Source organism: Ostrinia furnacalis, unplaced genomic scaffold (genome assembly GCF_004193835.3).
Source record: "Ostrinia furnacalis isolate ACB-3 unplaced genomic scaffold, ASM419383v2 OfSCF7583, whole genome shotgun sequence".
NCBI classification, from domain to species: domain Eukaryota; kingdom Metazoa; phylum Arthropoda; class Insecta; order Lepidoptera; family Crambidae; genus Ostrinia; species Ostrinia furnacalis.
Window position 1 is genome coordinate 510,185 of NW_021137822.1, and position 15,592 is coordinate 525,776.

The window sequence follows — 15,592 nt, forward strand, 5'->3', positions numbered from 1 at the left end:
ACTTCCAGGACAACACGAACTACCGCAACCACGCACTATACAATTTTGCACCATTTCTTCAGACAAAACAATGATAAGGTCCCTTGAAAAATCTCAAACGAAATCAACTGCATAGTAAACAACCGCCATGATGGGCCGGATTCGGCCGATGTTGCCACATTACCGATACCTCAGAAATTGGGATTGTAATTCCCTGATTCGCCAACACATTAAGCCTAAATGGCCGACAATTTTGTGATTTTTTATTTAACTAGGTAATCTAAGTTTCAAATATTAATTATTTATTTATTTAACTTCTTATTTGGTTAGTGAATTGGCTATTTCGAAGAATTTACAAGGAGATTTAAATAAGAAGTTAGCAATACTACAGTTCACACTAAAAAGAGAGGTAGGGCCACAGAGAGCGAGATAGATATAAGTAGGTATTTGACTCAAGTTTTGTTCCCAACTTTGCCCTCCATTTTTATCTGTAGCTTCATGTAGTAGCCCCGCCATTCCATTCCATTTAAAAATTTTCATTATACCTACCTACAAAATTTATATAATATTGTAGGGTAATCGATCAATACATTGCATTCGTGGTAATCAATGGTACATTGCGTGCGCAAACAGCTCAACAAATTATTCTACTGCTGTACCTCTTTTCACGTGTAAGTCTTTTTAATGTAATTTCTCATTCCATTAACAAATCAAAACAAAAAACACTCAAGAGGTCATAAAATCGAAGTTAATTGAATATTTTAAATTAAAAACTTTAAAAAATTACAATAATTGATGGACGTTAACAATTTGTAATGTGGATGTTACAGAAAAATAACTATTAGACCCAAAAACCCGATTATTAGCGAAAGCGAAAGAAAAATTCGGATTTTGAAACGATGGGTGACGACGATTGCCCGGTTGCTAGTGCTAGTGGAGTACACATTGGAAACGGCGAAGCTGCAGCAAGTTCATTGGAAGGTAAGCCTTTTGCTGAATTAAACTCACATCACAAAAAATATAATTAAATTAATAACTTGTAGTTTATCTAATATCAAGTCTTCCATCTTGAAAATGCGTAGGTATTTACAAAATTTAACTAGTGGTGTTAAATATTGAGTTATTTGTTGTAGAAAATGTGGAAGACGGACTCACCTTAGACCTTCCTGGGCCCAGAATAACCATGCCGTCAATCAGGACAATGACCGATGAACAAAAGTGGCACCGACTTCTTGGCCACATTGATGTGAATCTTTTATATGTAATGTGTAGGTACCAATGTTTAACTGGACTGCCAACTGAGTTCAATATAAATAACGCAGAATGCAATGTTTGTGCGAAAGTTAAAAAATCTCCTATAGAATCGGTGTATAATCGTAATACAGTAAAATCTTCAAATATTCTAGAAGTGATTCATATGTATGTGTCTGACAAAATGAGGACCAGTAGAAGGGGGAATCATTATTATATCAGTTTCGTTGACGACTATACCAAATATGTTTTCACTTGTGTTATTAGTAATGTTAGTGAGATATTGAAATATTTGAAACTGTATGTTGATCATGTGGAACGCTACACAAGGAAGAAAGTCAAGAACATAATATGGGACAATGGCCATGAGTATATAAATGGAGATTTTCTTAGATTTGCAAATCAGAAAAGAATAAAAATGCGTACTGGTAATAATATCACTGGAGTAGGCTTTACTTATGGTAATATAATTTTAGATCAGGCTAAGAAAATGTATGCAGATGCTGAGGTTACAATGACCTACTGGCCCGAGTGTATACTAAATGCTTCTACATTATTAAATTTGGCTATAAAGAATAGAAATGATAGAATGACTCCATATGAAAAACTATTACATGAAAAACCATGTGCGGATAAACTGAAAATATTTGGTAGTAATTGTTATGTGTACCAAATAATGTTCCATTATCCAATACTCCAAACGGGAAAAATATTGGGGTACATTAACTTAGGCTACCGTGTTTTACAAGAAAATGATGTATTAATAAACCCCTACATTTCTTGCTTTGAGTACGAGTATTAGTTATTTTTCACTTTTTATGGTTCCACATTGTCGATGGTTGATGCACATTCAGTTAACAACTAGTTTATTTGTTTTGTTTCTTAGGATTTCGTTGTTATTTATTTTTTATCTGTACTTGTAAATGACTTACTTGTTCTAATGTAAGCATACATTAGATACCGCGCCAGTTCTTTAATAATTCTGCTAAATGGTAGGTACCTTCTACTTGTTTTCTGTCACAGTTAATAATCTGCTATTACTTTAATGTTAAGGCGAAATTTCACTCCAGTACTTAGTTGAGATAAAAATGTCTTTAATATTAGCTACTTTAGACTATACACATGGTCACCTTTAAGTATTTTAATCCACACATCAGTGAAATAAATACTTATAGTTATTATAACTGTACTTAGATATAAGTTTAACTGATCTCTATATGTCTATAATCAGTATTTTTAAGAATTATTAAAATAAGAGTTAAATACGCAGGTAACTACTCATTTAGATGGTTAGGTAATTACTTGAAAATGAATTAACACATTATATGTGTAAATAGGTATCTATGTAATAGGTATATTAATTAATCAATGTTTGGATTTAACATTATAAATAATTGTATTAAAACTTGTGATATATCAAGTAATTATGTGTATAGTAATCTAGTCAAAATGGATTATGTAGGTGTCTATATTTAGTGGCCAAATAAGTAGTAGTACGAGTATAACTACTTATATTGTAATGGTATATTCTGGCTAGGGAGCATAGTTTCCTAGGGTCATCAGATGATGATTTAGTCTTTTAAAATAAACTTATTAGGTAGTATAATAATATTACTACTTAATTTAATTTCCTAATTAAGTATAATGTGACTGAGTTTTTCTCTTCTTTATAATATCACAACTGTAGGATCCAATCTATTTATACAAGTATACTGGTAGTAAGAGTGTTTTTGAAACAAATTATATTTATTATATTAAGTACCTACTAATATTTTATTGATCTCTACCATTCAAAGATGACTTTTTGAATATACCTATTTAAATAAATGAATGTTTAAATGTGACTTCTTTTTTAATTGGAGATAAACAATAATAATATGTCCTTTAACTATAGGTATTTAAAAACTGGCCAAGTGCGTGTCGTACCACGCGCAGTGTAGGGTTCCGTAGTTGTCCGTCGTTACCACAATATATTTCAGAAGCAAGCAATTATCTACTTCATCTAAAGTCACTTTTCATATTTTCTTCTAAGGAATTTTACTGGTTAAGAAATTTTGTCGGCGTGATTGATTAATATACATACATATCTACCGCCACAAAATTACAGCTCCTCTTAGATTAATAAAGCAGCTCCCTAGTGCTAATAGTTTCCAAGCAAAACCTCGGACAGACAGACAGACAGACATATCGAAACTATGTTTTAAGGGTTACCTAAAAACTAAATACAAACCCGTCTGGTAACTGTTGGGTCCTGGCGCGCGACAGACATGAGATGCGCCAGTAAGTTCTTAGTCCGCAGCAGACGTAGCCTCACGTTCGTCGCTCGTGTCCACTCCTGGAGCACCAGGGAGCTGAAGTACTTATTCGCTGATGGACGGTAGTTCAGCAGGGAGATCGGGATCTGAAACGTAATTGATAGATTTAAAGAGACGGTTGTAAAGGCTTACCTATACATCTAGATCTGTATTAAGAGTCAACCGATTTTTTGTGGTTCTTCTCTTCTTTTTCTCAGTTGGTACACTCTTGTCAGAGTGGTCGTGGTCATCATTTTGAATCACGATTCAGAGTGATGTTCCTCGTAATACGGCGCCATTCCTCGCGGACTGCAGCTTTCCGGGTACTTTCGCTAATCGAGCACTTAGTTGCGGCCTTGATCTGGTTCGTCCATCTCATTGGTGATCTACCACGTGGTCTGGTGCCCTCAACTTTTCCCTGCACTACGAGACTATTGAGTATGGCTCTATGGAGTCATTACTGCGCCGAGATACATGGCCGAAGAAGGTTAAAATGCGTGACTGAACCGTGATTGATAGGCGCTGTCTGATGCCGAGTTCTTTTAATATGGAGTCATTGGTACGAAACTCGGTCCACGATATTCCCAGCATCCGTCTCCAGCACCACATCTCCAATGCGGTTTTTTGTGGTAGGTAGTGCCCCAGTAATTTGACTTATTTGTAAGTACCTAGTACATTCTCAGAAGCAAAGTATAGGTATTGATTACATAATAACAACTAAATTGAAACATTCTTTAACGTTTTCTTGGAGCTTATCTAATGGCTTTGGTTTAGGGGAAGTTGCTTAGCCAGGGCCTAGGTAAATGTTTTCGTGTGCTAATAAATCCTTTCTCAACCACAGCTGTACTTACCGCGACTGTTGTTTGATTGGGGTAAATCTATTCAAAATTCAATATCACACAATAAATCTTACCTCTCCGCCTTCCAAAGGCACGATCTGGGAGTATTCTGTGCTGCAGATAACTGAGTCATCTCTTGTGATGGGCTGCAGACTTTCCTTACCGAAGTATCTTTCACAGTCCCTGAAAAAAAGTGCCAGTTAATGCTTGAAAATTCGATGACAATACAATATTAAGGTACTATCGAGCTGGTCTGATGATGGGACTGAAAGGTGGCCATAGGAACTCCTAAACGAAACGGCGGAATCGCATTGAGTTTGGGTTCACTGGATTTGTCTTTTCGAGCACTAGTGTTAGATGATGTCCAAGGTCCTGATGATGGAGTCGGGAGGTTTCCATAGGAACTCCTAAACGAAACGGCGGACACTCATAGAGTTTTACCTTGGCCTTTTAGTGCAATAATTAAAAGCGTGTTTCTAGTTTAATTTTTTAATTAATTTATTATGATAAAATGATGTTTACTCACTGAGGCGACTCTGAGAAGTATTGCCAGGGCTTGAAGGTCTTCCCGTAGTCCGTGGACTTCTCCAGGGCCCACAGTCCCGGGCGGGGGGAGTTGCCCATCTTGAGGAACACGTACGCCACGTGGAACTCCTGCTCAGGATAGGAATTTCATTAAGAAGATAGGTAACAATTGAAGAATCAGGCATAGCACTCAAAGTGTAAGTGGTTAACCTAGAGTCTGTGAAACTTATGACAATGGTATGAGACTTAGCAAGGAAAAGAACAGTGGGGAGTTTAGAGTTTGGGGGGAGTGGGAGTAAGTAGGAGAGTGAGTGGGAATTGGAGGCACATACATTTTATTTTGTCTAATTTGAAATAATGTACCTATTTGAGTGAAAACCGGAGCCCACGCGGGGATAGTTTTTATCGCTTCTATTCTGGTTTTTGGAAAGAGACACGCACACGATGACAAGATAAAGACTTTCTGTGATAGACCGAAATTCCTACTACCTAAAAGTTAGATGGATAGATAAACCTCATGCTTTCATAAATAAATTTTGTAGGAAAGTACCGAAGGCTGATTTTAAACATCTTACATTTACTGGCTGATCTGTCTGACTGGCTACTTCTAAGTAGATATGGCTCAAGTCTAAATACAATACCAGCCACAGGTCCTGGCAAGGTTCTCGTAGCGGGTGACTAGTAGCTGTACCTATTGAACATTTCCAGAGAATTGTTTACACGCATTTTAATGGGATCTATTTGTGCGTTATTGGCGCTGACCGGCGGCCTCGCCCTTTGATTGCCGCATAAAGTTTTTACTATCCAACAACCGCCCATAATCGCGTTAGCAGCCATCGCCCACGGCATCCGGGCCTGCAGTTGCCGATACTGAGCTGTGTCATGTTCATTAACTACATTCGTTGTTGTTACTAGCTTTGCCCACGCGTAATTAACTAAAATTAAATGTTTTTATCAAAAAAATATTTCATAAATTGAGCTTTTAATATTTTAATAATACCTACAGTAGGTACAGATTGGCAGTTTCTTTTTTAGTGTTAAAATAAATATTTGTCATTGCAGAAGGACATGGCTCGCCTATGCTTTATGTCACAAAGACTTGAGTTGGCAGGAAAAATCTTCAATTTTATAAAGTTACCTAGTTTTAGAAAGCTATTGTATTTTACGACTTTTATCTAGCATTTAATTTAGCGTATGATAACCTGTAAACATTTTCTGAAATTATTGTTTTTCAGCTTATCTTGGAAACATTACCTACCTAAGTAATTACTCGAGCTTTGATTTATTTAAAATAGCATTTATTTCAGTTGTAATAAACCACAAACAGATTATTGTCACTATAAACAGGTTTATGAAAGTACCTAATGACATACAAAACAACTTAACACTGAATAACAAACAAAATATTAGTTCGCTAAGAATCTATATAAAACTTATTTTAGGATTTAAAAAATTAAGTAGGTGTTGTTATCCGTTGTCTTGTAGTGCCCATAATACAAGCTGCTTAGTTTGGTACTACCTAGATGTGCAAGATATTTATTTATTTACTTGGCAACTGAAAAAGGCTTTGTCGGCCATGTTATTGAGTTATGAATAGAGACCGGATTATATGCAGCATAAAAAGCTTGTTATACCTATGCATACAAATATGCATAAAAAATGCATGAATGCAAGACAATTGACAAAATATGCATAATTAAATTAAAACTACCAAATGACTGGACTACTTATTTGTCACATTTCGGGACACAGAGTGAGTGTTCTGCCTTCGGAAAAATATTGTTATGTTAATATGCATCTTCACTAGATTTTATGAATTAGAATGACTTAAATATGCAAATGCATATGCAAATATGAATGCATATACATATATTATAATTCGGTCCCTTTATGAATGTGGCTACCGGGTGTCTTGAATTTCGAGCTGCAGTTAATAAGACCGTGCGATTGTTTGTCGTAGCATTCATATTACAAAAATGCAGGATTCTCCGAGCATATATCTATGCTATATATATATGATAGATTATACACATTCGCTTATTGCAGTTATGATATCAAATACCTCGCATTTGCTTGTAACGAAATTAGCATTCGCTCTTGTCGATATAAAGTAGAAAGTAGTGTCATTCGAAATAGTAGGCATATACTCGTAATTATGGTTTTACAAGCTTTCCACCCGTGGCTTCGCCCGCGTGAAATTTGGTCCGTCACAGAAAAACTTTATCGCGCGCGTCCCTGTTTTAAAAATCGGGAATAAAACTATCCTATATCCTTTCCCGGGACTCAAACTATCTCTATGACTCATCAAAATCGGTTCAGTGTTTTAGGCACACAGACAGACAGACAGTTACTTTCGCATTTATCAACCGACTTCAAAAAAAGGAGGAGGTTCTCAATTCGACCCGTATTAATACCTATTAATACCTATTACTCAAAAATAAAGTGAGTAAGGGATAAGTTGATAAAACTTCATCTGTGAGTTCAGACATTTGAAAAATTAATTTGATTTTTTTGCCAACCTGTACTTTACACCCAAAAAAGGAGTTATTTATGGTATCGCTTGTAGCAGTTCTAATGGTGTAAAGAGATAATAATCTGTTTGTAAAGTGGATAATACCTGGATAAAATAATAAATAGCAAATGGGTAGACCTTGTCACTGACGAACGACTGTCTCTTTTTATCCCTAACAGTTTTATCATAAACATATGGACGTGAAAGAGGTTTTTAAAGCCTAAGTAATTAGGTACAATACTATTTGTGCTGAAAATCTGCTTAATAACTTTAATGATAGTCTCCTTTTTTAATATTCAGGCAATTTATTTAATTTAACAATATTCTATAAACACAACTGAATATTAACAAATTTTAACTTCTTTACTTTCATTTACTTGATTATTATTGTAGTATTTTCTATTTTGGATCCTACCTCTTACTTTTATACAATTTCATTTTACCGTATGCTATCTAGCAGCTAGTCTTGCCATGCCAGGGTCTTAAATCATAGTAATATGACTGCTAATAATAGTGATGCCGTCAATTTCCTTCAATGTGCATTCGTTTTTGTCAGTTAAAAATTTAATAACCAACCAACTCTTCTTCATGTTGAAGAATATTACATTTTGTCAATTATTATTACCTACCATCTCTTGTTTTGCCGGCAAATTATACTTAACACGGTCGGAATTTATAATTTTGAGTTACCTACTTATTACCTAATTAGCATCAGTGATCGGTGGGCATCAGGTATCAGTTACAACCACTAAATCGGGGGATTTTGATAACTGCTCTTGAAGGTAGAGCGAGCAATTCGTCGGCGATGGCTTTTTCAGGAACTAAGTACAGCAGTTTCTCCGAAATCCAAACGGTGGCATAACGCAATCGGTAACGCGCTCTATAATTAGTTTTATGTCCTCGCGTGAAGTAACCGCGGGTCAACGTCCGCGACTATTTTCAGTTTCGTCCCGACCAGGATCAGATTGTCACAGTGCTGGATCCATGCTATGCTGCATTTATGTTCTATTTTCGTGGTAGTTGCGGCTAAAGTGTTTGTAACCTCGTGATGTAAAGGGAATAAGATAGGTATTTATTAGGAAAGTCCCAGACATGTTCAAGAAAAGCTAATCTGATTATGGGCATTATTAATATTTTATTGGACTGCTGTTTTGACCAGGTTGCATGAATCGCAGTCATATTAGGCAAACCAAAAGTGCAAACCTTGCCAAAAAATATTTACCTAAACATGTATTTTCTTTACTCCAAAGAGTCTTATCAATTCATATTATTATTCATTGAATCATAACTGGCACATTGGCATGATGACGACGACCGACGACTGTTACCTGTCCAAGGTCGATGGTGAGGTTGATCTCATTGTACTTCATGCCTCGCGAGAGCGGCGGGCTCTGCCACCAGGTCTCCATGCCGTCCACGGCGTACTCCGGCGGGTGCTTCTTGTTCTCGTCGTTGGCATCGCAGAAGTCGCAAACCTGCCAGAAAATAACATGGAAATTAATTCCGTAATCTTATCAACTACTTAGCGCTGAACTAGCTTAGTATTGAATGTTCAACTGCATAACTTGCAGCCAAATTGTAGATGATTGACGAGCTACGCAATTTTGAACTCTCCCTATACATACATAGAGAGAAAGAGAAATTGAGATATCTCTAACCACATCAAATGTTGTTTAGATTTAAATTACGGATCATACATCCATCTATTCCTTAGGATGTTTCCAGCTCTTAACAAGTTCTGTCTTATTCTAAGATTTCTAGTGCCATTTCTCCTGAAACTCTAAGAGCGAAATCTCAGAAATCTCATTCCATTAACAACATTACGTATAGTGACAGATTTACGACTGTATTGATTTATTACTGCTCTCCTGCGCGTCCATCATAAATCTCTTCTCGGAAGTAGGCATTCCGTATCTCCTTACTACTTGCCCTCCAATGACATGGCGAACGTTTGTTTTGCTTTCAACTTACGCACGAAAGGGATCGGCAAATGACAAATTGTGAATGCTATTCAGAGATAACAAAAAGTCTTACACGCGAGCAAGTTGTTCCAAAAAAAGTTCCATTCAAATCTGGAAGCCATTGTGCGGATTGGAGTGAAACAAAGGACGAGCGCCTCGGGCCAGGGATGCGCGAGCGCATGTGCCTGCCACATGTCTACAAAAAAGCCCGAATACAGCCGAAGATTGACGAATTTCGCCGAAAGAAGATTAGGGGTTCGCGAGAATTGTCCGTATAAAATTGCTATAATAAATGCACTGCTTTAAATCAGAAGAATCGGCGCGCCGCGACATCGACTGTTTAGGTTTGTAACCTGAAGAATGATGATACCTATCATTTGTCTCATTGGCTCGGCTCGGCTAGACTAGTTCTGAGAAATTTACTTGCAATATGTATTACCTACCTGTCGTTAAATCTGTACATGTCTTACTAACCACATTGTGGTTATTATTCACTAAACTAGGTACTTACTAGTATTTATATCTGTGACTAAACTAAATAAATAATAACAAACCAAGCAATCTAAACCAAGTACTTACATCAAGATCTTTGTATAGGTAGGTAGTTAAAAATTACAAGGTAGGATCTACCTACTTTGCCTTGTAGAGATACCTATCCCTAGGTTAAAAATATCTAATTTAAAATATGCAGAAGGCACCACAGTTCAAACAATCATGATCAGTCTTAAATATAAAGACGTTACATTGTTTCTTAATGAAAAATGTTTTATTGTTATGTTTCATTCTAAAAACATTAGTTCATTCTTGCCAGGCGGTGGAATGAGGTCCATAGATAGGGGTGTCGAGGGTCAACTGATAAAATTTGGCCTATGCTGACTGCTTTGAAATAATTATTCAAATCCTTATCTGAAAACTATTTTTTTTGCCATAACAGCCTAGGTAGTTCAAATGTAACAGTCATTTTCTAGCGCAACATTAGCAAGCGAGGCGCTTTTAAATTGAAGTCTCCATTTTGAAATTGAAATGCTCCAGTGGATCGTGTAAGCTTTGATGACCCTCAAAGGCAGTACAAATAGGTACCTCCTACCTTTTTGTCTTTGGTGTACCTATATTTCTTTATAATATCACTTAAAGATTACGTACTAGCTACCGACCGCAACTTTTTTTATACATAACAACAAGACTTCATACTACATAGTTCATACGCGTGGACCCCGTTTTAAGGGTGGAGTTTCGTAAAATCAGTTCTTAGTGGATGTCTACCCCCTATAAGGAACCTTACAAAGTTTGTAGGTGCTCTAGTTTCTGAGATGTCGTGAGTGCGTGATATGTATTTCCCTTTTATATGTAGATAGGTATAGATAAATTTTCTTTGACTATTTACCCTTTACGGTTTTGTCTGTCTTACAAGCAGTACAAACAGCTTTTCCTGTTTTACCATCAATACTATTATTTCTAAAGAAGTAAAGACGCGTATTCAGATAACTTTCGATTTCGATTTAAACCTTAGCATAAATTTCACCCAGTGCTTGGAATTGTGCACTTTCGTAAATCTACCTAACAGACTTAGGATATAAATTATTCAGTTTCTAACTGTTCATCATCGTAAGGGATGTCTTCAATAACTTTTTGTTTGTAGAGTTCATAAGTTGATTGTACCGTTAGAAGGGCCACAGCAACAAGGAATTCAACTATTCAAGTATCATTTACCTAAACTATGAAACTATTTGACCCATGACGCAAGAGTTTTTAGAAGCTTCAACAAACATGTATTGTAATTAGTGGGTTTCGTAATCGGGCGGCGAGCGTCGAACCCGATATCACGCGTGAACCAACAGGACGTCAGATAGCTTATCGCCTGTTATCTGGGAGACTGCCGCTCGGGAGATCGCCCCTTAGGATGCTCTCATTTAATTCATAATTTGCCTCTAATTACCGCATTAACACGTTCAAGAAAAGATGGTTTATTGAACGCAGACGATGACAATCTTCAAAATATTCAGCTGTCCCACGCACTGGAATTGCCTGTACGCCTGGGGGTGAATTTATCAAAACCTGAGCTTGATCATTTTGAAAATAGGTTTTTATTCCTTCTTTGAACGTACAGATGAATACGTAGGTATGGGAGTAGATCTCCCTAGAATACTAGTTGTCTATATCATTTATTTTGTTTTAATTTAGAAAGTTTATTTTGTACTTGTGTGAACTTTAATGCTTACAGCTTAAAAGGTAGGCATTTCTTTCGCGATAGCTACTGTTGTTATGTAAACATTTTTGCACCAACTCGATAAGTATGTTGGTAAGACGTGTCAGTTTACAACTGCACTCATAAGTGTAGAGCAGTAAACGATGCGCGTGCGCTTTGTAAGATGTATCATATTACTTTCTTGTGTGGATATGAGCCTCCATCTACAAAACCTGTAAGTAAGCGACGTGTACATGATATCGTTTCACTGAAGTAGTAAAACGTGTCGCATGAAACTGAGAACTACCCCTTATCCTTCAATGGAACTTTTAACAAGTGGCAAGTCGAAAGCTAATTCAATCGTTATCAATAACTAGATAAAGGGCACAGTATCTTACTACCTTAGCAATCGGCAAGTCTCAATGTCAGGCTTGCAGGATTAAATTATTCTTACGATTGCTTCAAACCGTTGGAACTCTACATTTTTATTCTTGTAATATTATAGTTGGGTTTGTTTGAATAAGCATTAAGCATGAATGCTGTTCATCCATTAATAAATAGGACACTTGGTCTGATAAATAAAAGACATCGTGCTTATCTATTATAATAGGAGTTAGGAATTTACTATGCGAATACAAAGGGAAATGCAATAAACGACGTCTATCTACGAATACGAATGACGAAGACACCATACACAATTACACATAGAGTAAGGTGTAACTCAGGCATAGATAGATAGATCCTGTGATTGGTATCAGACTAATTTCAGGCTTGTATTCTTGGGTTAGGTATTTCATAACACGAGCCTTATGATGTTGATGTAGAGTAAAGAAGTTAGGAAAAGTTGTAGTTACAATTACCTATTCGCTACTGTATGGTAACAACAAGTGTATTCAGATTCTTTATTTTGACTCTCTATTTACATAAATGCTAGCTTTGGTAAAATCCTACTTCTGTAGGTACGTTACGCGTGAAGTTTACGTTAACTCAGCAAATTCGCTACCGGAATACCATCCTACATCACAGGTTAGTCACAAAATTCTGACATGCAATAACATAAGCTACAGCTTGCTATAAATGATTGTTACATTTAGTGAACATATGTGACTAGTTTCGGCTATACAAGTAGACTCTCTCGTCAATATGAACTGTTTGTAATTTCATCAGCCATGGTAATATTACAAATCCATCAGCATAAAGAAAAAAAAACATCTTTATACTCTACTATTCGAACTATCTCTAATTCAAATAAAGCTATCGTCCCATTTGTAATAGCGGCAATGTATGTTTAGAAGAGTTTGCCGATCCTTAACCCAGAACTTTAATGGGAGCACACCGCAAAGTAAACATAAACAAAATTCACCTGTCCCTGTATGACACGTTCGTTGTGATCGGCGTTGGCGCCGACCAGTTTGCAGTAGAGCTCGGGGCCCTCATCGCCGCATGTCGCCGTCGCAGTAATCTTCTTTCCGAGCGCGAGATTCACGTACGGGGGGGTGAGGATCTCGGCGCTTGCGCACGAGCACAGGACGAGCAGCGCGATCACGCGCGCCATGTTGCGGTGGCGGCGGCCCGTCGCGGAGTGCCGGCCGCTTGCGCGTGCGACGCGCTGGCCCGCGGGGTGCGCGCTTTTTTTCCATCGCCCGACAAAGGGCCTCTTCAGGCCCAATGTTTGGTCCTAATGCTATTCGTTCATGAGTCGACAATTCTATTGAGAATTCAATTTGAATGAAAAACAAGTTTTAAGGGAGATTCGATGGCAGAGTTGCTGATTGTTTTACCATTAAGTTCAGCGTAATATCTTGTCTCTCTGTAATGTTTAAGTTCACGAAGATCGTGTCGGAAAAATAACGCCTGATCCGGGAATATAAATATTACTTGAACCAGAACTACAAGTATATTCGAATATAAATTCGAAAAAAAAATCTTAAAAGACTTTTGACCACACGCGATTCAGTTCAAAACACCACATAAAGTTGTTATTAGGCCTTATGTGATATTGTACTGTTACTCGTAGTAGGTAAACGCAATTTACATAATGATCGAACGCAGAATGGTCAAAACGTTATGGGGTTACAATCACCGATGTTATGTAGAGTCATTATATTACAATAACTCGGAAAGAATAACCTAATAAGTAACTGACTTAAAACTTTATTATTGGAATACTAAGAAAATCTTATCTTACCATGTCCTACGGTCCTATGTTCACTTTCTGTGGTTTATGATGTTCTCTCCAACTCCAACTTGTGTTTACTTTAACGATACTTTTTAATTCTACCAATAATGTTATCTATGGATTCGATACTAATCTGTTACCCGTTTTTTGACTGTCATTTTTGTAGTGTTTACACGTTTTTTTATATTATTTTTTATTTTATTTTTTATATTTTTATTATGGGATATATTTTGAATAATTTCTTTCGTTTTATATTTTTGTGGTACTACATTTTGCAGTTAACTTATTGCTCGTTATTGTCTCGCTTAAAAAATCCGTACCACTACATGCCCAGTAGTCCTGTTGAAATATTACCAGAAGATTATGAGGACGAAATGAAACAGCTTTCAACTTCAACAGAAGCTACGGGAAGATCAAAGTTTACAAGAAAATTGTGGAACGACAACAATGAAGCAAACATTTGGAGGCCCAGCAAGATCATGTACAGATCGACACAAACGTCAACAGAATCACCGGAACCGAGCATAGATCTTCGCACCTGGCCGACTGTACCCTGGATATACCTGCAAAGTAGAAGCACCACAGAACTGTTGACCGTCTCCCCACCGACGCAGCCCAACTCTGCCTCTAGACGAAGCTGGAGGCCACACTTTCCGACAGCACAGAGATTTACATTTATTAACCCGATTTATTGGAATTTGGGTTCAGCACGAATACCTTTCACTCAGCTTTCATTCAGTGTTTTGAGAAACACCACTGTCCAGACAATTTCTACAAGTTCCAAAGTCACGGAGCAAACTACGGCTATTAGTTTTGATTCTCAGTTATCTGGAAACTTGACGACTTCATATGAAGAATATGATACCACGATTGGAAATACAGGAATGATGTTACGTATAATATTCAATGATGATACTAAAAAGGCTGTAACAGCGCGGAGAAAGACCCACAAAGCCAGAACTAGTCCCAGAAGATGGTCTCCTCCTGTGTCGTGCTACGAGTGCGGGATACATAAGCCGTCAGCAGCCAACCCTCCCTGCTATGATATATTTGACAACCCGGATCAAAGATACCGGATGCATATGCAAAGTATGATCACTATGTGTTTTGATAACTATATGAGTGGATGCGTCAAAAGATTTCTGGATGTTGGATCAAAATATACCGAAAGAACTTGTAGAAATATACCGCCATCAAAATCAAGCAATCCGACAAATTTCATAGTTCATGAGCGTTTGCGACATCTTGAGAATATGCTCGTTGGCGTCCAGTCGGGCTGTGTGATGAGCCCGTACGCGGTCGCAACGCCGTTCACGAAGCGTTGGTCGTTATTCGCACGTTATCATGTATGTATATGCACTGGTGACTTGTGTAATTCAGCTACCTCTTGGAACGGTTTAAGAAACCTATTTTATACTTGTTTTATGCTTTATTTTTACTAGATAATCGTGATAAATTATTATTTGCATATTACCTGTATTTTCCTGTTTTTAGTTGTTTTTATTAGACCAGTACCTCTAGTAGGAAAAAAGTGTCATCGAAAAATTTTGTATGAAAAATTAAACAGCGCCCCCTATATTATAGCCGCCCTAGAGGGCGCTGTTTAATTTTTCATACAAAATTTTTCGATGACACTTTGAATACGCAACGAAACGAACTCGAAAGTTTTTCCTACTAGAGGTACAGTTGTGTAGTAGTTATTGGGTGTAGTCCGGGCACGGTAATACCTACTATCTATACAGTGTGAGTCACGTTAAAGTGTACATATCAAAATAGATGAAACTAGACTTATTTTTATCGACAAAAAAGAGGTCAAAAAATTTTTGAGATTTTTTTTTAATTTTTTATAGAATTTTTTTTCTTTCAA

General features: G+C 37.0%; 1 protein-coding gene across 1 annotated transcript in view; it reads right to left on the reverse strand.

Moving 5' to 3' along the window:
- The window catches only part of LOC114365329 (laminin subunit alpha-like), a 34,741-nt gene extending 21,613 nt beyond the window's left edge, over positions 1-13,128 (reverse strand). The window contains exons 1-5 of the mRNA XM_028321859.1: positions 12,910-13,128; positions 8,729-8,875; positions 4,890-5,017; positions 4,438-4,546; positions 3,461-3,631 (exon numbers count right to left, since the gene is read on the reverse strand). Of these exons, the coding sequence (XP_028177660.1) occupies positions 3,461-3,631; positions 4,438-4,546; positions 4,890-5,017; positions 8,729-8,875; positions 12,910-13,101 (747 nt within the window). The 5' untranslated portion in view covers positions 13,102-13,128. The remainder of the gene's footprint in view (positions 1-3,460; positions 3,632-4,437; positions 4,547-4,889; positions 5,018-8,728; positions 8,876-12,909) is intronic.
- Between the last annotated feature and the right edge of the window lie 2,464 nt (positions 13,129-15,592).